Raw genomic sequence first — 25,838 nt, 5'->3', positions numbered from 1 at the left:
AGTCGCCATGTTTAACAGCTTTTTTTTTTTTTTCCGCTTTTCTTAAAAAAAAAAAAAAAAAAGGATCTCCTCAATTCAACATAGAACAAGCTTCTCCATCCCAACCCTCCTCTTTTGTCCAATTCAATCTTTGGATAGATCTTTTGTTCTAACTCAGCATGAAAAGAAAAACTTTCTTTAAATGCTATAAACTTAAAACTAACTGAAGTCCCTAAACAAATCCTCCTCTGAGCATTCCAAACATATATACACGGGGCTTGTGTGTGTGCGTGCGTGTGTGTGTGTGTGTGTGTGTGTTTTTATTTAACCCTGGTGCATTTTCTGTTTACTATTATTCTCTGTGAACCAAAGCTCGCTGCAAGAAACTTATAAATACAGAGATAGCTTACAGGCTTTAAAACATAAAAAGCAGAGAATGTTTTGGATTTGAAAATCATAAATTATAATTTAATGCCAATAACAATTTACAACAAATGGTTGTTTACAATAAACTAACACAAAACAAACAAGTCAAGATCCTGTGTTCTTAGTAAGCATAAAAACTTCACACACACACACTCACATGGATAGCACTTGCAATAGAAAAAGCTAAATCTAGAGGTCAGCAATTCCCCTGCAATAATAGTATATTTATATATTTATATATATTTATATATTTATAGAAAAGGAGCCATGATTCAGATGTAAAACTCTGCTCAAATTCACAGTCATACGCCCCTCAGCCCCCAGTACAGATGTGTCTAACTGGAACACACTAAAGATCAGGGTTTAATCGACTTTACAGAATGATCTCTCTCCCTCCCTCTCTCTCTTTTTGTGAAACCACAACATGGTGTAGTTACGTGTGGTAAAAAGGGAGAGGGGGAAGCCTCAGACAAGAACAAAATTGCAAGCTTTCACATACAAAGCATCTGCTATAGACCAAGGGGAGGGCGGGCGGGGGGAGAGAGAAAGAAAAGAGAGAAAAAAAAAAATAAATGACACGCACACACACGAAATAAAATATCAACCCATTGCAAAAACCACATCATCTTGCCTTCCTTCAGGTTTGGGTTGGGTTATTTGGTGGGGGTTTTTTTCCAATTGCCCATGGTGTGTCCGGGGCTGTGGCACCCGCCCAGGCAGGTCCCTGGGAGCTGCAGGAGAGGGCCCTGTGCCTCCACACACAGGGCACATCCAGGGACGCCCACGCCTGCCTGTGTGCCAGCATACACACAGACACAGAGCCCATATGGAAAAGAGAGAGATGACCTGTGGTCATGCTTTCACAGTCTAAAGGTTAAAAAATTAAAAAAAAAAAATAATAATAAAAAAAAATGAAATCCACTTGAGAGTATATATACATTAAAAACCGACTCCTCAGTGCTAGAAGCTAAAGCCACTCCATTTGAAGACCTCTCAATGACAACGATAGATGGCAACTACGGAGTATTATAAAAAATCACACATACTTAAAGAAAACTCATTGCAAACAACTGACCTATATTTACAATACTGCTATTACCTTGCTTGAATGATCTTGTGCGCGTATGTCAGACATTTACAAAAGATTTTTCGCCCCATTCTGATCATAAAATAGATACTGATCTCCAGATTTCTAATACTTTTTCACAACAATACCTTTCCTACGCAGGCACTTAAGTGTGACAAAAATAAGGGCCTTTTTTTTTTTTTTTTTTCAGAAAATCCATTTTTAATTAACAAGAGGATTAGATGAATGGGGGTTGATGGTTTACCATTTCAGCATAGTACTTCCTAAAACCAGAGATAAACCACGAACTTAAGTCCTCCACCCCCATCCCGGAATTAAACAGGTAAATACACTACAATACATCTGCTACAAACTTACTGTGACAAGTAAACAAATCAATCGCCTATGGACTTAAATGACTGCAAACTATAGAGAAGTAATGTGGTTTCTGAAAGACATTTATGACAGCCAAACAAGTTTCAGATATCAAATAATATTTTAATTTCTGAATACTTTCAATTTTCCTTGGAATATAACACACAAAGACTCGACCAAACAGTTCAGTTATTATAACTTTTACAGTATACAGAAATGTTGCACTTAAAAAAAAAAAAAACCTTCAGTTTTTTTAAACACAAAACTGTAAACTCTAAGATACTGAATCAATCACGTTATCTATAAGTGCCAACAGTGTTATTTTGTCATGCTGATTTCAATGGTATTTTTTAAAAAGGGAAAATATCAACAATTATTATAATACAAAGGGCTTGCAAATATACAAACAGATAGAGGAGTTTAATAACAATTCATGATGAACTATGTGGAACCCAATTCAAATTACAAAAGTTCACTTTGCTTGTTTGCTTGTTTGTTTTTTTTTTTTCCTTTTAAATCAAAACCGTAGTGTGTCTTGGACACAAAATCCTTCTACCTATAATAAATCCCCACAGTTCATTTTCTGTCCGAAATATCAAAAAAACCTAGATTTGGGGGGAGTTATATGACACGTGTGGTTCATTCGGGTCTATATAATTATAGCTCTCTCAGCTTCAAGCTAGATTTTGGGTCACCACCTTAAGTGCGCTTCCATCATTGTGTTGTTGAGGGTTTTTTTTTTTCTCTTTTCCTTTCTTCCTATGATACTTTAGTGGACTCAGTTTTAATTCTTTCAGAACATATATTTTAAGGATACACAGTTTATTTTTTTTTTTAAAGAAGCCAAGGTTATATCAAAAATTATTATAGAACCACAGAATAAACTGGTTTGAAACCAGAAAAATACAAAAAAGAACAGCTATAGGTACATAGACACATAGGACAATTAATAATTTGGAAAAAAAAGACTTACTTTCTTCCGTTCTGCTAATTTTCTCCAAATTTCCTTTAAATGCACTTTAAGCGAGATTTTTTAAAAAGTTTACCCCAAAAAAAGAAAAAAAAAGAAGAAAAAAGAAAAAAAGAAAAAGCCCACCATCGTTTCTTTTCTTCTTCTTTCTTTTTTTCTTTCCCTCTTTTTTATTTTTTACAAAAAAATGATAAGTAGCAAGTTTTTTTCTGAACGACACGGGAGTTTTTAATGCATTCTGTAAAAGTTCATTTGACAGTCTCTTTTTTTAATTCACAGTCCATTAATTTTTTCCTGTCTTCTCTTAGCAAACTTGTAACATCCTTTTACATCCTTTCTTAGCAGAAGGAAATTTAAGAAACAACCAGAACCCAAATGTCATTTGCTTTCCTTTCACTCACATCTCCCTTCTCAATTTTGAATTTTTATTTATTTTTTTTTAATTTTTGTCTCGGTGTTGTTGTTTTTTTTTTTCCTTTTATTTTTTCTCTCTCTCTTTCTCTCTCTCTTGGATGTTTTATTGAATGGACATGTAAGGCCAGTTAAAACTGCTGCCAGACAGTAACATATCCCTGATTAGGGTTTCTATGGGGGTTTTACCTACCAAACGGACGAAAAACAATTGCTCTATGACAGAAGAGGAGACAGTGCGAAGGGAGGGGAGACGTAGTAATAGCTTCCCGAATCGTGTTGGCTGGTTGGGATACTGGCTCCTAACATACTCTTCCAAAGCACACTGTGACTTCTCCTGTAAACTTTCAACATGGGCTACATCAGAGAGACCACAGGCATCTAGAAGAAAGTGTATTAAAAAAAAAAAAAAAAAAAAAAGAAAGAAAAGATTAAAAAAAAAAAAAAAGAAAGCAATCATCAGATTAAAAAGGTTTTGGTGGTTTGTGGTTTTTTTTTTTTTTAATTTTTTAATTTGATTTTTTTTTTCTCCAAATGTCTAGGTTTAAGAGTGGATCGTGCGCCATCACCTCGCCCCCCAGAGTTTAAGTGGGTTTCACCAAAAGGGACAATCTCTCTGTGCATGTGTGTGTGTGTGTCTGCATTTCTCTCTCTTCTAGAGGGTCTCCTTTAGGACAGAGCACAGCTCCCAGGGTCGAGATTCCTAATGGCATGACAGACCTGAGGGGTGGCAAGGAGGTGCTGGCCAAGCCTAATTTCATATCTCTGTGGTTTTTGGGGGAAAGGCTGGGGGGGCGGGGAAGCCTTGAGTCAAAAAGGGGGAAAGGGAGCCACTATTTCTCCACACCCGCCCTTCTTGGAAAATAATTGGGGGGAGCCTAACCCTGTGATGAGAAGGACTACTACTCACAGTGATAGAAATCATAATAATAATAAAAAACTGGCCCAGCCAAAGATAATGGCGCCCCGGATCCAGCAACAGATTCTCCCCCAAAGAAGACAACGCGTTTTTCTTCAGTCTTTGAAACTGATTTAAGTGGCCCTTTAAAACTGATCTTGTCAGTTTAGCCTATTCAGAGGCAGCCATGCAAACTGTGATCTCTCTGTTCATTTGAGCTGTTTCTTTTCCCCCCTCTTTTCTTTTCTCTTTCTTTCTTCCCCCCCCTCCACTCCCCCCTCTTTTTTTTTTTCCTCTTCTTCTTCTTTTTAAACCTAAAGGCCCTTACAAGAAGAAAACTCCCTGATAGGGTCTGGACATTTTTTTTTCTTTTTTTTTTTTCTTTTTTTTTTTTTTTTCCCTGATACGCTAAAATACAATAAGTTCCCTTTAAATCAGAGACGTCTGTGCTGAAAGAGCACAGGTTGTGACCTGACCTCCCTGTGGCTTTCCTAGGCACAGGGCTAACACATGCATATTCTGCGAGTCATTAGAACCCAGATTTTTCCCCCCTCCCTCTTAAAAGAGGCTGCAGCAAACATTATATGCATCTATGTGCGTCTGCTTTACATCAGGGAGGGTTATTGGGGTGCTGCAGAAGCTGCAAGCATCACCCTATATTTTTTTGCATGCGGCTGTCTTCCCCAGAATCAGATAACAAGAAACGTTTATCTAGTTGGGAGGCAATTTACACGCCAGGCCTCCCATTTTGAAAATAGTCATAAATTAAACAGTTACGACAGGATCGGACGATTGTTTTCTCAGAAGGCTAAAAAAAAAAAAAAAAAAAAAAAAAAAAAGCAAAAAAAAAAAAGTGATTTGGGAGAAAAGGCAGGATTGGAAATAAACTCCTTGGTGTGGGTGTGAGCTGGGCAGGGGCTGGGGAGGGATGTGAGCGTGTGTGGGATCCTCGCTGAGCGGCTGAGCGAGGGAGAGGAAAATGCATCCTAGAAAAACGATAGAAAAATAAAATAAGCACCCCACAGACACCCCTTCCCACTCGGGATCCCTGTCTCCCTGTGGCTAGATGCGCCCTGCTCATTGATCACCTCAGGATTTAACACCAGTAATTGGGGGGGGAGGAAAAAAAAAAAGGAGAAGTTTTTTATGTGTAAAGCAATAATATATAAAAGGAAGTTTAGGTCACGACCCAGAACCTGGACAAAGTCCAGAAAATGACTTCGTTCCCCAGACCCCCTTTAACACAACAAGGAACGGATTGTGAGCCCTTCTTTTCCCACATAAACTACATTTTTTTCCTGTTTCCTGATATCAGGCTTTAAAAAACTCTGATGAGTAATTATTTTGCAGGTCCTGCTTCCATTCATATGTTTATCGCGTGGCCACTTTCCCAAGCGTCCGAATGAGTTACAGGCGAAATATATGTATTTTTAAATTTAATCCCCAAACTTCCAGGGCTCCAGCACACTGGGTTGCCGGTGCAGCCTCAAAGTTAGTGATCTGAGATAACGTATTGCACAAATTAGCGAGCAGATTTTTTTTTTTTTCCCTCAGAAGAAAAAAAAAAAATTTAGCCTCCAGAGTTAATATCAGGATTATTACTCACCCAGGTTAAACTCTAGTGCAAGCTAATTAGATTTCACAACGCACTCAATTATTGCTTTATAACTCATGCACTATTTCTAGGCAGCAAAAGTTGACACATATTTCCCCCCCCCTCCCCTCTTTGATTATCTAAGAAACACCTCGAGGTCTTTTCCTCGGGAGAGTCATGCTTGTGCCACCCCGGAATTACACTGCGGAGCGGCAGCTTCAGCCTCCTCTTACTTTTCCATACTATCCCTGTCTACTTATGGTAATGATCTTTTCGCACCCGCTACTCGCTTTGGACTATGCAGTTCCTGCTGGGTACAAATGCAAACTTTTCCCCTTAGCTTAAATGACACAGAACTGCTCACTGCCACATTCTGTTTAAATCAGAGACAGCTCTTTGCAAAGTTGATTTATTTTATTTTATGAGATGGCAGGGAACATATTTTAAACTCAGATTTGCGCATTTAACTTTTTTTTTTTTTTAATTCAATTTTTAATCCTTCAGGGCTTTTTTCCCTTCCTGGCTGCCCATAAAATGATCCTCTTTTTAAAGTGGTTTCACTGATAGGACGACTTGTATTTAACAACATCAAACAGATTTTGCTGCTGTTCGGATGCGTGTCATTAAATGCAACAACCCAGAGCTATACTGTTAAATAAAATATTATTTTCAATGGGAAGAGCGCAGTCTCTCGTGGCGAATGGGTGCCTCTTCCCGGGCCCCTTCTTTCCCAGTCCCCAGCATTATTCAGCTAGGCTTGGGGTGTATTTTGGCTGCCTGCTTTTTTCTTAAAAAAAAATTAAAATGAATGGGGTGTGTGTATTTTATTTTTATTTTATTTTTTTCCCTGATTTGCACTCCCTAGAAGATGGGATGCTCGGATCCGAGGCCCTGCAGGGCAGAGCACAGGGCACCGCTTCCTAAAAGGAAAAGAGACCGCGCTGGCTCTCGGGGGGCAGGGAGCGGGCATGGGGTGCAGGCAATAACACTTTGCAAGAGCAAACACTTCTCAAGGGGGGCCCGGGGAAGGAGGAGAGGAAAAAGAAAAAAAAAAAAACAAAAAAAGGAGCAAAGAAATGCCGCCTACCTGAGGTGAAGAGGACTATGGCCTTTAAACAGCTATATTCTGCAGAGTCGACATGCAATGCTTTCAGTTTTTCTACTTGCTCTTGGAAGATTCGTATGTGGTCCATAAAGGCGACCACTCGGTCAGCAGACATTGGCGAAGCGTGGAGGCCAGCAGCTGCCAGGAGCGGAGCTACGTGGAGGGGCATGGAGCACTGGGCAGCGTTGAGGACAAATAACTCGCTCCAGGTCAGCCTCAGGAGGGCCACCTGGTCTGTGATCTGGAGGTCTGGGAAGAAGGGGATATTCCTGGCCCACTCCACCGCGCTGAAGAGCATCCTAGCTGCCAGTTCACAAATGTTCTCGATGCCCATGATGTTGTTGGGTTGCATGCACTGACTGCCAAAGCGGGAGGTGGGGTAGGGCTCTGCTCTCAGAAGAAGGGAGATATATCCGGATAGGTAGGAATGGCAGTTGAGAGGGTCCCCATTTGTCAAGGCGAACTGACCATGAGTTGGCTGTGTGGGTGGCATTCTGCCCCTCTGGACCGCTGCAGTAAATAGAGAAGAAACTACAGCTATTAATATCTGAATTGCGACCATCGGTTCCAATACAGCCTGCTTTGTGTGCTTGTGCGTGCCTGTGTGACCCCGCACCCGGCCAGCTTCGGGGAGAAGCGTGCATTTTCCCCGCCAGAGTTCAGCCCCGGCCCCGCTCTAAGGCTCCGCAGTTCTCGGGTCAAGTCAAGCAACAACAAAAGCTGAGGGACGCTGTGGGCTCGGCCGGGGCTGCTGTGGGAGCCCGGCTCCTCACTTCCCAAAACACACCACAGTCCGGTTATCCCCCCCTCCCCTGCACCGCCACCCCCTCCTTCCAGAGATGCAGGATACGTCTTTGTGTGTTTTTTTCCTCCGTTACACCTAAACCAGCTCGTTGGTTTGAGGCTGGGGGAGCGGGATGGGGAAGGAGGAGGGGAGAAGGAAGAAACACTTCAGTTCGAAATCCCCGGCTCTGGTCCCACACGCGTTTCTCGCCCACTGAATACATTGTTGCTGCTGGTATTATGCATCCCCCCCCTCTCGTAAAAAATACCAAAGGAGGCGAAATCACCCCACAACATCCCCGGCAGGTCCCCTGGTGAGGCTGAGGGCATTATCCAAAGGCACCTTCCCCCGCTGCCCATGGAAAGTGGGCCTTTCATTTTGTTAATAAATTTACACGGTGACAGCGAGAGAAAAAGGAGAGAGAAAAAGGGCTCAGAGGCAGAGAGACGACAAGAAGGGAGAACGCCTAAAAATGTGCTTGATTTATATTTGTTATCGCCTGTATTCCAAGGTTAGTTACTCTTGCAGAAACACAAAGAGAGGAGCCCGGCGAGTCCCAAGCCCCCTCACCCTTAACCTACATAGCAGCGTCCAGACACAGAGCACGCACTGGAAAACTGCAGGCTCACATTTCCCGTCTAATTTTATATCACAAAGACTCCACTTGCAGAGATCCGAGCACCCCACACTTACTTCTGGACTGCTCCTTACACCCCCCACCCCATCCCTTCTACCCCTTCCTGCCTCTCCCGGAGGAACAAGAAAATAAAAGGAAGAAGAGAAAAGTGAGGAAATAACAACCAGGAAAGGCAGGCACACGGCAGTGTGTGTATACACACACACTCGTGGAGATATGTGTGTGTGTGTATATATATTTTTAAAGGAGGAAAAATCCGGCCGGGAATCCACAGTGGAGTGCTGTAGAGCCTCGGTAGGGTGAGTCCCATTGTAATAGTAATTTGAACCGCCTGTGTAAAATTGCAATCTAAGGCAGGGTGCTGGAGGATATATATATGCGTGTGTGTATGTGTATATGTGTATGTGCATCTCGGGAGGCTCCGTGTGTGTGTGTACACACACGCACAGACACACACACACACACACAGGGCTGCTCGGGGCACGGGGGCTAAGGCTGAGCATGCAGGAGGAAACACGAAGGAAAAGTAACCACACGTCAGAATCATCATCTCGCTCCTAAGCAGCGTGAAACTAAAAATCCACTTTCAATAAACCTCCATCAGCAAAATCAAAACAAACACAAATCAATTACGAGTGCAGGAGAAAGCATGCGAGAGCCCCTGCCTCCCTGCCCACCCTCCCCAACACCGCTTTCTTTCATTACGAGAAAGTTTCTGGCTGGTTTATTCGAGGGGGGTGGGTGGGGGGGAAGGAAAGGTTCTGGTTGGGTTTGGGGTTTGGAGAGGAAAGTTAAAAATGCTAAGAGCAATTATATATATTATTTAAAAATAATAAAAAAAGGAAAACCAAACAAACCCCAAAACGCAGCGAGTGAAAAAAAATTGCAAAACAAATGAAATCCCAATACCTTCCCGTCTCATGCCAACTTTGAGGCATTTTTTGAGGCGGCAGTACTGACACTGATTGCGGTGGTGCTGGTCAATGGGACAGTTCCTGTTGGCACGACAAGTGTAGCTGAGATTCCTCCTTACACTCCGCTTGAAGAAACTCTTGCAACCCTCGCAGGTAAACTGGCCATAATGTTTGCCACTAGACTTGTCCCCACAAACCACACATTCAATGTGCTGCTGCTGCTGCTGCTTGTCTCCTTGGTTCTGCTGGCTCGGCGGGTTGGTCTGGGCTGGCGTACTGGGAGGGCCCCCGGGCCCCGGGGTCTGTGGGGTGTGCGGGGCCCCGGCCGGGGGTCCCTGCACCGGCGGGGCTTGCGAAGGCTGCGTTCCCTGAGCTCCGGGCACATCGTCCTGGGGGTCTCGCCACGCACCGACTACCATTGCCATATCTATTGGACACCGTTGCCAAACTTCCTGTTCCCCCTTTATTTTCAAAGTTTGTTTGCTTTGCTTTTCAGATCAGCTTTGCAGCAGTCTTTTTATTTTTTTGTCCTCCCCTCTCTCTCTCTCTCTCTCTTTTTCCCTCTCTCGCTTTTGTTGTTTTGCCTTTTTTTTTTTTTTTTTTTTTCAGGAGGGTCGGGGTGGGGGGGATCTCCCGGTACCGGCGAAGGTGCAGAAGCACGGGGCGATGGAGGTGTGTGTGCGGGGGGGCGAGGTGCGAGTCGATTGTCTGGGCTCCAGGAGAGCAAAGTAAAGGGGTGGTGGGGGTGGGGGAGAGAGGGGGAGAGAGAGAGAGAGAGAGAGGAGAAAAAAAAAAAATCTCTTCAAAGATCTCCCTCTCTCTCTCTTAGAGCTGATCTGCAGCAGAGTAGTTGAAGGAGGAGAGGCGGGTGTCTGGGGGCCAGGTCCAGGGAAGCTCGCAGTCAGCCATTCAGGAAAGCCATCAAAATAAGAATGAATAAAAGGTTAAAGATTACACACACAGCGGAAAAAAACACGCACAGCGGAGGAGACTCTTCTCGGCGCGGAGAGCGGTCGGTCTCGCCGTAGTTTTTGGAAGTCCAGCTTGCAGCAGCAACATCAACTGCGATCGCTTTGTTTTTGTGGGCTTTTTTTTTTTCCTCCTCCTCCTCTTTCCTCCTCTCTCTCTGCTCTGTCTCTCCTCCCTCCTTCGCTCGCTTTAATTCTTCCTCTCCGCCGCTCCGCCCGGCCGCTGCGCTCTTGCTCTCTCTCGCTCCCTCTTTTGGGCTCGGGGGTGTGGGGGGGCTGTTGGCTTTTTTTTTTTCCTCCTCCTTCTCGCTCTCTCTTTTTTTTTTTTTTTTTTATAAAAAAATTCTTATGATCGTTACGATTACGATTATTATGAATTATTATTATGATTGTTTATTTGTTCCTCCTCTCCGGCGCCGCCGCTCTGCTCCGCTCTGCCCCGTTCCGCCGGTTCGCCGCTCCCGCCGCGCCGCGTCCCCGCCGCCGCTCCCGCTCCCGCCGCCGCTCGGGTGCCGCTGCCGCCGCTCCCGCCGCCGCCGCCGCTGCCGCCGCCGCCGCGCTGCCTTATGCTGCTTCTGCCGCCTCGCAAGTGGGCTCTCGCCTCCGCGCCGCCGGTGCTCACGGCGCGGGCAGGGGGAGGGGGGCCGCGGGGCGGGGGGGAGGGAAGGAGTCAACTCGCCAGCGCAGCAGCGCCCAGCCAGCCAGGATGATAAAAGAGGGGAGCGGGAGGAGGAGGAGGAGGAGGAGGAGGAGGAGGAGAGGAGGAGGAGGAGGAGGAGGAGGAGGGAGAGAGAGAGAGAGAGAGAGAGAGGGAGAGGGAAGGATCATAACCCAGCGCGCAGCATCGCTCCTCAGCCGGGGAGGGAGGGAGGAGGGGAAAAAAATCACCACGGGGAGAGCGCGCCAGCGCTCCCCCCCCCCCCCCCCAAAATAAAAAGAAGCAGGGGCTCCCCCCCGCTCCCCTCCCCTGGCGGCGGCGGGGAGGGGCGGCGCGGGGCGGGGCGGGCGGGCGGGCGGTGCGGGCGGCGTGTGGGCCGAGGAGCGGCGAGCGCGCTCCCCGCCGGCCGCTCGCCCCGCTGGCGGGAGAGTGAACTTTGACACGGCTGCTGCAACTCAGCGCGCGTCGCCATGGCGACCGCGCGCCTTATAAGGCAACCGGGCCGGCGCCTGAGTGGCCAGGAGCGCGCGCCCCGCCCCCCGGCCCTCATTGGCCCGCGCCGCCCTTGCGCGGCCCGCCATGGCCGCCGCCGCCGCCCGCGCGGTCCTAGCGCCGCCCGCCGCCCCGCGTCCGCCGCCCCGCGCCCTCACGCCCCGCCGGGGCCAGGGGTGAGGGCGAACCCGGCGTGCGGAGCGCGGCGCCGCCGCCGCCTCACCTGGGGCTGCCCGCCGGGGCACGGCCTCGGGGGTCGGAGGGGGCGGCCGGGTGCAAAGCGGCAAGCAGGCGCTAAACCGAGGTAAAACTCCACGGAATAAAGTAAAGCCGAGCCCCGGCGCTGCCGCCGCCGCCGCTGCGGGGAAGGGGCGGCCGCGGGTTGTCCGAAAGCGCTCGGGGAGCGCGGTGCGGGCTGGAGCCCGCCGGGGGTCTCACAGCAGAGCCCCCCGGCCCCGCTCCGGGCACCTGCGCTCGGCGCGGCCGCCCCGTGTCCCGCCGCCCGCCCGAGCCGAGCCCCGGCCGCCCGCGGAGCCGCGCCGAGCCGGGCCGGGCTGCGCTGAGCCGCGCCGAGCCGAGCGCGCCCGTGCCCCGCGCTCCGGGAGCGGCCGCTCGCACCGCCCGGCCTCGGCGGGGCGCGGGGGCTCCGCCGCTCCGCCCGAGCGCTCCCGGGTCCCGCTCGCCCCGGAGCGAGGGGAGTGCGGCTCCGCTGCAGCAGCTCCAGAGCCCGGCACGGCGCTCCGCAGAGCGTGACAGCCGAGCCTTCCGCGCGGCATCGCCACGGCGTGGCTCGCCTCAACCCCTTTAACTTTATTTCGGGGTTTTGCGGGTTCGGGGGTTTGGTGGCCACACGTATCCCGACTCTGTAACGCGACCTCCGTTCTGTACCACGAGCAGGTAACAGAGCTAAAGCACGGGGACGTGTTTATTTCCCGCTGAATGGAGCTACCGGCCAGCGGAGCGGGGACTCGAGTCCGTCTCCCGGTGAAAATGGCCAAAAGACAGTCGAACAAGCGAAGAGACGGAGAGATTAAATAGAAAACATGTTAACACAGACAGATAAATGCCCGGCCGGACCGTTCCTCCTCTGCGAACACACGCGTCTGTGAGCGCTCGCATCCCAGCCGGTCACCAAGCACGGCCGCGGGGACACAGACCTGGGCACAACTCTGTCAGGGACTCATTGCCCCTCACCTCCTCACACACACTTTTTCATGTTGCCACATGCCCACACACTCGTGCCGCAGAAATAAAACGTGTGGCTAAAGCCGCAGGTGCGGAGATGGTTGGAAAGTTGTAAAAAGCACCTCGACTTGAGGGTGTCCTGCCGGGAAACCTGGCGTGTTCAGACCCCACGGGCGAAGAGGTTTTTGCGACTCAATTTCAAAGACAAGGCTGCAGCGTTCCCATTGATCCTCATGGAGCAAAAAATAACCTTTACCCGAAACAGTGACCAGGAGGGACTGGGAAGACAGAAAGTGGGGAAGGAATCTTTCCAGGTTAAAATGTGGGGAACTGCCTTATGGTTTCCAAACAAGCCAGAGCTGAGGAGGTGACCTTTCGGGGAGGGTAGGAGAAGGTGGGGGTTCAAAATACAGAATAGCCACAGATTGTTGCTGATGTTGGATTTCCTGAGGAAAAAAATAAAAGCCAAAACCCAAAGCACAACCCAACACCAACCTTTCCTGTCTCGAATCTGACAAAGTAAACAGGATTAATTCACCATATGAAAAAACATAAACGCCGTCCTAACAAATGCAGAAATCACAAGAGAAAGCGGTTTTAACAGGACGCACAATATTAATAGTTTGAACGTATGATCGTAAAAATGAAAAACCATTGATATACGCTTAAAAGCCGCCGTATACGCTGATTGCTCAAGCATTAATGAAGAATGCCCCAGATTAACTATTTGCTCTTCGAGGGATGCAGCGATATAACTATCTATTAGCACCATTAGATGCTTTGCTATTTATTTGAAAACACCCCTGCGAGTGGGTTGAGACAGAGGAGATGAATGTAAAAATGAACTGCAGCTAATTTCGCTAAATAATCCTCGAAACCTGAGCGCTTCGCAAGGAAGGGGGAGATTCTCCACTGTCCTTCTCCGAGGCTTAATGACAATAGAAATGCTCTGGTTTAAAAGTGAGACCGTGTTGATTTTCCAAATAAACAAACGCATCCCTCCTGCCATTTTACTGCAGATGTAAATTTATTTTAATGAGAGGGAGTGGAAGGATTTATTTTGCTAAAATTGAGTTGGGGATAGAGCCGGTGTAAATCTTTAGGTTTCAAAAAGAGAGGAGGAAGGAGGGGGAAGCTGCTTTCCTGGCAGAAAGCTGCCTAACAGTCCTCTAATTCTTTCTAGATTAAATCGCAATATGAATACAGCATCGAACAAATACCGAGTTTCGCTCTGAACTCAGTGGAAAGCAGTTACGTCTAACAGAATTCAATGAATTCCTCTTCTCCCTCAATGTAGTATGTGTGTGTTTTTCTCTTCCACCACACTGAAGTTCCATGAATAGGGAAAGTGGCTCCTATTGTGTGCCTCTGAACTTCCAAGTCAATGCAATTTTTAACCACTGGCTTGTGGTACTTTGAAAATCACCAGGGGCTGTCAGAGTTGGGTCCTCTGAAAAATTTACAGTGCTAAATCAGAGCATATGCTGTGAGAGAGGAAAAAAAATTGCTTAAGATTGGAGCAAGTACAGTATCTGGCTGCCCCCTAGTGTAAGTCTCTTATCTGCCTAAAATTCAACTTTAAAAGAAAAGGATCTCTTAAAGGGAAACGACTTTTGGCTCACGTATGCATACGAGAATGAAACTTCTGTACATTTTAATCTGATTAATTCCTAAGGATTTAAAATTAATTGGCTTGGGCACTCCTAGACCGGACTATAAGATTTCTGCATCAGGGTTTCTGCGAGAGCTGTGCCGAATAGGTATTTTTAAGGGATAGTGGTAAGGGATTGGGTTGGGGGGGGGGAGATCCTGTTTTGTGATTTTTTTTTTTTAACGAGGATCCGAGCCTCGCTTGCTGTTGTCAGAGCAAAACACTTCTGCCGCTTAAAGTCAGATCTACGTCTTTTGCAATAATACTAAAAAAAAAAAAAAAAAGAAGGATAAATAATTGCCTTAAAGCCTCAGCCGAACTGCCAACCACACCTTCGGATGGTGAGTATATTCCAGCTTCTTTCCATTGTACTTGCTTAGCCAGGGAAGCGACCGGAGGGGGAGAGGGGATCTCGGCGCTTTACCTTCACCACAACCTCTTTTCTTTTTTTTCTTTTTTTTTTTTTTTTCCTTTTTTCCCCTTCTCCCCCCACCCCAAATAAACGCTGCCAGCTGCACGGAGCGACGCGATCGCGGGCAGTTTAATAGCTATCACTTAAGTTCAGAGCCCCTGTCCTGCCCTCCCACCCTCCGGAGCAGGTCGGTCCGCGCTCCGCCCGAGCGTTCCCGGCGCCGGGCAGGGCAGCGGGCGCTGCTCCCGGGGAAATGACTCGGAGGCGCTTTGCCTCGGACCTGGAAAGCGGCTCCGGTCCTTGGGTTTGTTCGCTTGTTTGTTTGTTTGCTGCTTTTGCTTTATTTAGCTTAAAGGACGTGCTAAACTGATGGTGCTGCAATTACACATACTTGGGTCTGCCCCCCTCCCCTCTTCCCCTCCTTAGAGCAACCCACGTAACCTTAGAAACGATCGTTTAAGACGCACGTTAGCTAACATTTGCTTTTTTGGATTTTTTGTTTTCCTTAAAAGAGAAACACAAGAATCACAACACATTGCCCGAAAAAAGTGTCAAAGAAGAAGAAAAAAAACTATAAGTAAACATACCAAAACCATATTTGCCTTGTTCAAGGTCCCAAATCGCTTGCATCTTCCTTTTTCTACCTCTCCTTTAGTTTGGCAGGTGAAACAAACAAATAAAAAAAAAAATTCAGACCGCTGTTTGCCCCCCAGAAAGATGTGCGTTGGGTAATTAAAGAGAAGTCTCCTTCTTGGTGTTTATCTAAGCGATTGTGCAAACTGATTAAAAAAAAAAAAAGAGAGAGAGAGAAAAAAAAAAGTAAAGTTACAGCCTTCAGGGGGGGAAAAAAAGGAAGCAAGGTGAAGGGAATAGATTTCCCACAACCTAAAGGGAAGTGCTTTCGATGTATTATTAGCGATCAGCCTTGGGAGAGAGAGGAAAAAAAAAAACACCCTGAACACACTCTAACTTTACACAGACAAGATTTCAGGGGGGGCTTTGTACACAGCTGCTTAGGAATGTGCGCCTTGCCTTTAAGAAAAAATCCCCAAGCCCAAGGTAGGAGATGTCTTTGAGTGATCCTTGTCTCATTTCATTCCTTAGAAGGAAGAGCGTCTCGCTACACCTTGTTTGGAGCTGGAAAGGCGAGACTTAAAAAAATAAAAAAAAATTAGGAAAAAAAAATAAGGGGAAAAATATTCACAACCCACCCTTCCAATTGGGGAGAAAAAAAAATAAGAGAGGGAAATCTCCTAAGTTAATGACTGTGGGGGTAGGATGGATGCGACGGATTTCAGCCCCCCCCCCCCCCCCTTTCCCACCTCCCCCCCCCCCGGCAGAAAAAAAAAAAAAAAACGAAAAGGAAAAGAAAAAGCCAACCGCAAACAACTACAGGCTGGACTATCAACACATGCACCGAAGGGGAAAAAATATATAGTGTCCTGTGTAGGGTCGGCAGGGAACGCAAGCACACGCTAAAGCAAGTTGGGAAAGAATCCGAGCTAATCAGCAATCTCTTTCTCTCTCTCTCCTTCTCTCCCTCTCCCCCTCTCTCTCTCTCTCTCTCTCACTGCCCCTGAGATCCCAGCTCGAAAGAGGTACTCCACATTTTTTCATTACCAAAAATCCGTTGCAATAATCATTTGTTGCTAATTGAAACCCTTGGAGACATTTTTCCCCACCCCCTTCACAAACATGGCAACTTTTAGTCATGGGAAGCACGTTTAGTTTTATTTTATTTAAATTAAAAAAAAAATACGGTTAGGAAAGGGCTGAATCTTTCACCCACGAGAAATATCAGCGAGTCAGCCCCCTTCCCCAGGATGGGAGGGGGGAGTGGGGGGAACGGGACCCCGGTACAGTGAGGGCTTGGGAAAATTTGGAATACATTATACCGCCTTTGGCAGGAGAATACTCTCCAACTAATGGATTCCTGCTCCTTTTTGTGTGTGTGTGTGTATCAGTGTGGGGGGTTTCTGGAAAGAGGGGTGGTGGTCGTGGTGGTGGGGAGCCGAGCTTTTATTTTAAGAAACTGTTAGGGTAGGGAGTGTGTCATACTTGACAAATGGAACAAACGCTCTTCCATTTCTTGCTTGTCCTTGCCTTAAAACAGGAATTAAGTTAACCACAGTGCTGCATGTTAATTGCATGTTTACTGGGCTAATGAAAATTACAAAAGGGTTTTGCCACCTCGATCGGTGATGAAAAAGTATGAAGGCGATTGTCATTGCAGCCTTCGGGGAGGGCCCGGGGGGTGGGGGGGAAGGACCGGCCACGAACAATATTGATCAGAAGAAGGATAAATCTTTTAACTGCTTGTTAATACCATAAATATGGTCTACACAAGTTTCCACTCTTGTTAAGTCTAATCAGTACATGGAAGATGGAGACATAGCCCACTTGAATGAATTTTTATTATTGCCAGAGGGGTACTTGCATCTGTGGGCTCCCTCCCCTCCTCAATTTGAGCACCCCCTCGCCCCCCCTTCCAAAATCCCCCCTTGCAGGGGAGGATCGTGAAGGTGTGCAGAAAGCACAGGAGACAAATCCAAGCTTTTTGTCCTTTCTTCATTTTTCCAAATGCTCCTTTTTATATTTTTTTTTGTAAAGCTGAACGGGTCATGGCGGGGAAAGCCTAAAGGGGGGGGACACCCCTGCCCGACCCCCCCTTTTATTCTTGAGATCTCTGGATGAAAGGCTGACCCAGTAATTCAGTTTGATGATAACCATTTTCATGCTTGAAAACAATCTGCCAAATTAAACCTAAATGGAAAGAGCAGTGGGAAAGGTAGTGAGAGCAGGGCGTTTTGAAATCCCCCCCACCTCTCCGAAAGGGATTATTTGGCCAAAGGAGGAGGGAAAGGCAATTAAATAGACTAAAGATGATTTAAATCCCAACCAAAAATAATTCCAGGGAGAAGTTTGCCCCCTCCGGTGTTGCCCAGCCCTGGATTTGAAAACTTTGGCCCAACTTGTGGCAATAGCTACAACTTTGCTCCGCAGGGGTCAGAGGTGAGGGCTATTTTAACCCTAAAAGCCTGCGAGTGACCAAGGTTGCGGCTGGGCTCGCAGCACTAATAGCCATAATTACCTCCTCCCCTTCCAGGGACATTCCTCGCAGCAGCAGTGTTAGACGCCGAATTGAAGAAAATCCTGGAGTTGAACATATCTTCGGGGGTAAATAACAGCAATATGAAGGAATTTCAGAGCTCTCCCTTTCGCTTGGGGGGATTGAAGCTTTTTTTCCTTTTTTTATTTTCTTCTCCCCTCTTTTTTTCCTTTTTTCCTCCTTCCCCCCCCCTCCCCCCCCTCCTTGCCAGCATTCCCAAGGCGCTGGGTCTTTGTCTTAGAAGGAATGGAGTGTCTGAATGGTGTGAAAGGGACAGAGAGGGTTGCTTCAAATCGATTTTACTTGTCCTCTCTGTCTTTTCGGATCAACGCCCTTCAATGGACACATAGGTGCTCTTTCAACCAAAAACTTGTGCAACATTTTCTGCCTGTATTGGTGCTAAATACAATAAATGCTGGGCAGATTTTTTTTTCCTTTCTTTCCAAAGCAGAAAGCACCCTAATTAAATTGTTTTATATGGACAGTCAAGACAGACCAATTAAGTATGCATTAGTATAAAGATATATTCGAGAGATAAGCGCTCTATAGGAGCCCTGTCTAGGCAAGGTGTGGAAAGTGTCCTCTCGAAGAGAGGCTGTGAGCAGGGTTTCATATGGATTTTTCCCCTCCATTGCCTCCTATACTCGAGTAACGGGCTGAATAAGTTAGAGAAAAGCCATTAGTGAAAGTGGTTTCTAAACAAAGTTAACAGGTGGATGTAGCTGGTTTTACATTTGAATAACAGTCGCACATCTGTAATACACAGCCCTGGATTTATGCAGCGCCTGTGCAGGCAATGTCCATTTGCAGAGATGAACGCCTCCGACCCAGAGCTGAGGTGCAAACGCACACGCACGGGGATAAAATAAATATCTGGGCACCTCTGTGGGCTGCAGGGCATGGTGCGAGCGAGCACACAGAGGCGATGCAGAGATCACTGGGTGGCCATTGTGTGGAGGCACCCAGGCTGCATCAGACAGGCACCACTGCTGCCTCGGACACCTCTGCGGGCACAGCAGCTCCTGGGGTGTTACAAGGGGAGGCACTGGCTTTGCCAGCAGTGAAAGAGCACATCAGGATAAAGCACACACACATCCCCACGCGAACTTCTCCTGCTGCCCATTTTATCACTCTGGGAAAGCTCTCGTTATGGTTAACCACAGGAAACGCGCTTTAAAGCTCTTCTCCATTTCCATTATTATTATTATTATTATTATTTTCCTTCACTGTAGCTTTTCCATGTCGTTCAAAAAAAAAAAAAAAAAAAAAACCACCCCAAACAAAAAAACCCAGACAAACAAACAAACCAACAAACCACTGATCCCCCAGCAGCCCTGCCCCAGCCTGCTCCTGGGGCAGGCAGAGCCGCGGGATGCGGTGAGGAGGAGGAGGGAGGCGGGCTGGAAGTTGCTGGGGCACCCTCCATCCCTGGGCACACCGTTGGCACCGGCTGGGGCTGAGCTGTGCCCGGGGGTGCTGCAGGGTGGGTGCGAGCGGGGAATCGCCCTCTCAGAGCCGTGACACCGCAGCGCAGAGAGCGGCCGGGCTTTCCTGCAGGGGAACAAGGGGAATAGAGGTTCAGGGGTGCAGAGCTGCCCGCTCTGATCCCCATTTTCCAGCAGCGCCCTGCGTGTGTCAGCCCATGCCAGGGATGTGGGAGAAGGGGATGGAGAAGCCGTTCCTCGCTTAGGTGCTTTAATGGCACGGTAAACAGGTTAGAAACAGACGGGTTTAAAGACTCGGTTTTGCTTTATTGGTCACCTTCGAGGATAAATCATAACAGACAGTATGGGGGGCAAAGGATTCATCTAAAGGAGATCTCAGCAAGTCACTACCCGGACAATAGTCCACCTCCTGTTGGGTTGCGTATTGATCAGGAGAGGAGCTGAGGATGTCGCCACACTAAATATTTACTGATCACACACAAATAGCCGCGACTTGAACGATTTTCTCCTGTGAGGAGAGCAGAGAGAGAAGGGTAAATCATTTTATTAGTGTGTATAAAGCAAAGAGCACACTCTGGCTTGGAGTGTTTTAAAATGTGTCTTCAGCTGGATGAAAAGAGTTAGGGAAATCGATATGGAGTGATTAGACGAACCAGTCGTGTCAAAGAGAGAGGCTGTGAATTTCATGGATTTGGTTATACCGGGAGGGGGAAAATATACCGAGAGATTAAAGGGAGGAACCCATTGTAGCAGAGCCAATGAAAAAATAATATCTAATCAGAGCCGGCAAAGGTAGGGACGGGATAAGACCCACATTTCTAAAGAATCACATCAGCTGGAGAGGGATCAGGGACACAGATGAAAGAGGCAAACGGGGGGAGAGCTGGAGAGTAGGAGCCTAGAAATGCTACAGAGCAAATCCAAGAGAGGCAGAGAAAAGTCGCCTCTGTGGAGCAAAGCTGAGATACCACGAAAATGGGGACAAAAGGCTCAGGAGCGAGGGAGAAGGGCTGGAGTGATCGGGTGCCTGCCTGCCTTGGAGGTGAAGTTGAGGGGTGCCCAGCCCGTGTACCCAGCAGGCAGAGAGGGCTCTGACAGCACATCCAGCTCCCATCCGAGGGGTTTCAATCCTTCTCCTACAAGTTTGTCCTCCCCTCTCCTTCCCGCCCCCCTCCCTCCCCACAAGCAAATGTGGTGAGTAAAATGGATTTTAGCGTTTAACCACCTCATTTTATCCACGTAATGACAAGGCTCGTAATATGTAATCTACAGATTACTGCCATTCGAGGGTGACCACAAGTGGCATAGGGAAAAAAATTTAAAAAAATAAAAAAATTCAGCATTTCTGCAAATGACAAAATGGCTAAAACAAACCCTTGCTTTAAGTATTGAAGTTGGGGAGCTGCTGCTGCAGGATTTTATCGGCTGTAGGGAGCAATTTAGCCGTGGTTCAGGTACAGCCCTGGGGTGTCTCGGCGGATTAAAGAAAACTTTGCTGGAGACAAGCAAATATCTGAGTGCCAAAGGGCAGAAAGCTGGGACTAGGGCAGGGCTCAGCCATGCCACATTGAAATACGTTCTGGGGGGATGCTCGGGATTATGATTATTATTTTTTTGTCTCGAATCCGTGATGTTTGGCCCGTGTTCACATGCTGCCTTCTCCCCGCGTATTTTTCTTCAGCAGAAAATAGGATGCGACTGCGGAGAACTAAGCCAAAGCAGCGAGAGAAAGTTTGTGCCGCACTTTAAATGATGCTGATTGCTGGGAGGGAGGAAAGGCATCTCAAACTAGGAACCGAGGAGTAAAACTGATGTGAAAACAGCTTTTCACTTCTCCTCCAAGTGCTAATTTTGCTACTGTAAACAAACACTGAAGTTAGAAACAGCTGCAAATAGCCTGCCGGGCACCCAGGGCTCAGGGACCGGAGGGGGGTGACTTTTGTTCATCTCTCGGGCTGAATTTCCCCCCAGCTTTGCTATTTTTTAACCCCGAAATCAGGGGCTGGTGGTGATTTCAGCTGTGGAGAAGGGACAGAAAGTTGGGCACACTATGAACGTTTCAGTCGAGCCTAAGGAGCGCAGGCAGCTCGGCTGGATCTCTAATGCAACAGGAAACCTCGGGACAGACCCAGCCTAATTAACAGTTTTCCATAGCTGAAGCGATTTTTAAGAATCCCAGTGGATTAGCCCAATATGTTCAGGTGTGAGGCTACGAGGGCCTATAACTCCTTTCACTATAATCTTATAACCTCCTTACCTAATTCCTTAGATTGCAGATAGGAAGAGTCTGACCCTGGAGGTCGTAAAGAGCTGGGTTTCATTAACCCTTCCCTGCCCGGCGCCGCTCCAAGGTTAACTGCGCGGGGCTGTGAGCGAGGGAGGGCGGCCGGGAGAAAGGGATTTGCGAGAGGGGTCGATCCGCCGGGAGGGCAAAGCTTAAAATGATTTCTGCTCCCTTCATTCCCTCCCTTCAGCCAAAGGAAATATGGAAATAGGGAACTTTTCTCTTTCCTATGCATCTGGAGGCATATAAATATATAAATATATAAATATATGGTTATTTGTGAGACAATTCATCCCCTTCACACCATTTCAATATTATTTAATATTTAATTTTTTTTTTCCTAAACGTGGAGGGAATGAAAGATTCTAGAACCATCAGCAAAAAGCAAAGCAATCTCCATCTTTAGGACCAGCACCAATCTCTTGAGCTTCTTGTCCACAGTAGAGCTGTAATCTTTAAAGGAAAAAAAAAAAAATCTAGAAAAGCTTCTGAGACTATATTTGCCTGGGAACACACCTGGTTTATATTTTAATAGGTAGTTACATTGTATTGATTCAGGGTACATCATTGATGTTGAAAGTTAATAACTCTCAAATTATATCTATCTGCCTACATACATAATTGCATACACAGTGTAACACTGGAGGAATTTGCATTTTGCAGCACATTCTTTGTTCTTAAATCTTTTAACACACTGAGTTGTTCCTTTGAAGAAAACGTTATTGAACCACATGTTTAAGGAAAAGATGCTTCTAAACTATATGTTTAAGCAATGAAATTGTTGAGTGAAATACAGATTTCTTTGTATCTCACACAAACCTTGCCACACGCCAATCTTAACCTACACATCGAACTGCCTTTTTTTTCTTTTTCTTTTTTTTTTCTCCCCTCCCAGTTAGAAGGCAGAAATATGTGAACTGCTGAGAGAGGTGGGTACTTTTTGGTAAGTATGTTTAGATATGATCTTCAGATACATTTATTGTACTTTCAAATTCTTGGGATACTAATTGAGCTAGCAAACAATATCCCAGCTGAATGTCTCAGCTTCTTCCCTATTTAACAGGCTTTAATGCAGAAGTATATTGTAGCCATCCTTCTACCAAACAATGTAGCTGAGGAGTCAGCAAAAAATGAAAAAAACATGTTAAACCCAAATTATAATTGCTGCCTTATATCTGACTCTTCTTCCTTTCCGCAGTCCTAATGAACTCTTTAAAGTTTTATTTATTTATTTTTTTATTTCTGACTGACAGATCAAAAATAATTAGCAGAATCAGAAGCAGCCGGGAAGCTTGAAATATTGTGTCTAAATATTTCATATTGCTACTTATAATACCAGCCCTTCAGCTGTAAAAAGGAACCATTCCCTATTTATTCTGTGGTGGTTTATAAATACAGAAGGATAGATTCTTTTTTTTTCCCAGGGCCTGTCTCAACGATGCCATAAATAGAGATTGAGCTATCAGGAGGGAAGAAAAAAAAAAAAAAAGAGAAAGAATAAAATAAAAGCAAAACCCTGGACAGGAACAGAGACAGACAGATAAATGTATAACTGCATCTGAACAATGTTACGTAGCACATTAGGAGTTGGTAAAAAAAAAAATCAAATCTATCGCATATTTATAACCTCATAATTAAAATACATTCTTATCTCTCTCCTCTGAAAGGTTGCAGCTTTCTTGGAAGTATTTTGAGTGCATATTTTAAACTCCATGTCTCGAACTGAATTAAGATGAGCTGTTTTGCCCAAGAGTAAAACCTTTGTTTACAATTTAATATTTAACTTTCAGCTGCCTACCCATCGCCATATCATTTTCTTTAGATTTTACCTCTTTACAGTTGCAGGCTTTATTTAAAATGATGTTAGCTCATATCAAATCCTAATTTCTTATCATAAGGAAATGAGTCTATATAATCCAAAACAGTCCCCCTGGTCTGATCGAGGTAAATTGGATGAGAATCTTTCACATTCAAAGGGTTAAAGCTAAACTGAAAACTTTAAAGCAAAGAGATACCAGCAAACAGTGAAAAATGGTACATCTGCTCTCTCTTGACAAGCTTGCATTATATCACATGTAAGGAAGCCCAAATTTTTGAATCTAAGACCAGTTTTAGTTTTTAATAGGAAATAATTACATGGAACTTTATTTCCAGAGAGAATGTCCCTTCCAGCTACAGTGTTTTGCTTTGATCTAAGTATTAACTGGTAATAAAATAACCATATTTTGGATCCTAAGCATATTGATGCTTAGAGGAATGTTATGCTTTCAATCAAATTTTAACTTTAGATTATCCAAAGGTATTCATCCTTCTTTTGTCAGAAACCAATTTGCTCTCTTACTCCTACAGCTACTCACATGTGGTTTGGTACACTTTGTTATTTTATAGTGGAATTTGCACTATTGAGGTGGAAAACTTTTAGGTGGAATGAGATCATGTTCCAGCCTGGCAATTTGGGCTGTTTCTCATACAGATCCCCAGCCCAGCCCTTCTTTACACTTGTTGTGCCCCACCACCATCGCTCACTCTGAGGGTGACCACCGCATCAGGATTTTGTTTTAAATATTCAGATTTTTTAATTTATTAATTTATTTTTTTAAACCTGGAGAATCAATCATCTGGACCCATCCTGAACAATTAACCTCCCCTTTATATTAGAGCCCCAAGTGCAGTACTTCATAAAGACATGAAAAGGACATCCCAGTCAGCAGGACCCGAGCCCAGGCTTGTCACAGAGTATAAAAGGAGAGAGAAGGGGAGTTTTTATCTCTTTGCCCCGCCAATTCTTAATAGTTCTAAGTTTCAGTGTGACAATAAAACAGTTTTGATAACATAGCTCATGGGTTTCTCTGCCACATAAAGTTTTCTTAATAATAAAAAAGAAGAAACTTTATCCCTGCTAAATTAAAATAGGGCAGATGTTGGATATGGTTCATATTAGCCAGCCTTTCACCCCTTTGCCCCTGGCACTAAAGTTCTGACTTTTTCTTTCTACTATGTCTGTTTCTAACTGAAAGGTATTATTCCTGCCCTGGCTCTCTTCTTCTATTTATTTTTTCAGTGTCTAAAATTAAACCTATTCATTTAGTAATATACATTCTATTTCACATTGCTAAACCTGGCCAGAGAGGGGAAACGCTTTCCAAAAAAGTGATGCACCACTGACCTTAAAAGAAAACATGAAGCAGGGAAAGCTGTTCTTAAAAGGTTTATTTCTAGAGAATTTTGTAGCTCTGTTGACATTATAGGGATAATGGCTGTATTGCAATGGGCTTTCAAGGCCCAAGAGGTTTATGTTTTCTTCTGACCGTAAGTCTAATAAAATTTTAAAGGTGCACAAAGTCTCATCACTTTAGATATTTAAAACTAGTTTGAAAAATCTCTTGGGAAACATATTTTATGGTGGATAGCCCCACTGAGAAAGCAGGGGATAGACAAAAAATACCCTGAGTCCAAACCCAAATAAACCCCCCCCGGTTTTTTTCATGCTAGCTCTATGAAAATCCTGGCTATTAAACTCCCAAGGATAGTGCAGCTATTTTCTGCAGGGCTCTGCAGATAGAATTTATTGTCCATTTGGAATGATCAAGTTTAGGCTAATAAAAGGCCCTCTGTAAGCAGAAATGCCCAAGTTGATGTTTGGCAGAGTTTTCAATGGTGGAGTTTATACAGGACGGGGGCTCTGCACTATTTGAAATAACTCCCATCCCAGCAGCTGAAGATGATCTGACACACAGGCAAACCTTAGCAGGCAGTGACTGAAGGTTAATCAGCGCTGCTTTCTGAGCTGGCTGCTTGAAAGCAGGAAAAAGTGAAAGCTGCTTTCTCTAACCCTTCCCTATGCTAAGGTGCTGCTAACTTTTATGATTTTTTCCCCCCTTCCTCTTTTACTATCTGTCTTTGTGCCTGAGGGCCAGTGAAAGAACACTGCAGATTCTAGATTGCTTTCAGAGTTTCCCTTTGCTGATGATGGATTACCATGTCAATTTAAACGGCATAGGATTAATTTGTTTCAATGATTTCTCTTTAGGCTGAATGCCAGTCTTTTTTTTTCTATCTCTCTCCTTGCTCTTCAGAAAAAAATAATAACAATAATAATAATAAATCCTTAAACCCCCCCAAACACTTTTGAGATCCCATGTTAAAAAGACAATAATAGAAATAGACAAGTTAGGTGTAATGTTGCAACACAGTTGTAGGTTTGAGTGTTTTTATCTCATTCTAAGGGGCTGCAGCATACAGTCAGTCACATTAAAATGAAATTGGATCCAACGTTTATTCAATAAATACTTGTCTTGTAGGTAATCCAGAACAGAGTGCTTTTGACACATAAGGACTTAATTTGTCTTGGATAACAAGTTATTAATATGGCACATTTAAACTTGCCACCTACAATAAGGTCATTTAGATCTATAATACGACTCACGAGAGAACTTCATAAAGCCAGAAACAAAGTTTGAGGCTGCCTCTGCGGC

At 45.5% G+C, this 25,838-nt stretch overlaps 1 protein-coding gene and 1 long non-coding RNA gene across 3 annotated transcripts; one reads left to right on the top strand and one right to left on the bottom strand.

The window, feature by feature from the left end:
- Nucleotides 1-1,948: 1,948 nt before the first annotated feature.
- NR2F2 (nuclear receptor subfamily 2 group F member 2) lies at nt 1,949-15,253 on the bottom strand. Of its 2 annotated transcripts, none has more exons than XM_064722107.1 (3): nt 15,113-15,253; nt 6,807-7,334; nt 1,949-3,608 (listed from the first exon to the last, which is right to left on the bottom strand). In XM_064722107.1, exons 1-3 carry the CDS (start codon nt 15,153-15,155, stop codon nt 3,334-3,336), a joined length of 846 nt encoding a protein of 281 aa, XP_064578177.1. In that variant the 5' UTR covers nt 15,156-15,253; the 3' UTR covers nt 1,949-3,333. The 2 variants fall into 2 exon arrangements, with proteins under 2 accessions (XP_064578177.1, XP_064578176.1); XM_064722106.1 differs by lacking the exon at nt 15,113-15,253 and adding an exon at nt 9,155-10,765.
- LOC135452213 (uncharacterized) lies at nt 11,433-13,468 on the top strand. The gene is made up of 2 exons (XR_010441559.1): nt 11,433-11,581; nt 12,175-13,468. It is a non-coding gene; the product is annotated as an uncharacterized LOC135452213 (long non-coding RNA).
- Nucleotides 15,254-25,838: the final 10,585 nt, after the last annotated feature.

Source organism: Zonotrichia leucophrys, chromosome 10, assembly GCF_028769735.1.
Source record: "Zonotrichia leucophrys gambelii isolate GWCS_2022_RI chromosome 10, RI_Zleu_2.0, whole genome shotgun sequence".
Taxonomy (NCBI): Eukaryota; Metazoa; Chordata; class Aves; order Passeriformes; family Passerellidae; genus Zonotrichia; species Zonotrichia leucophrys.
The sequence above is the reverse complement of the archived record's forward strand: the minus strand, read 5'-3'. Positions and strand labels throughout refer to the sequence as shown.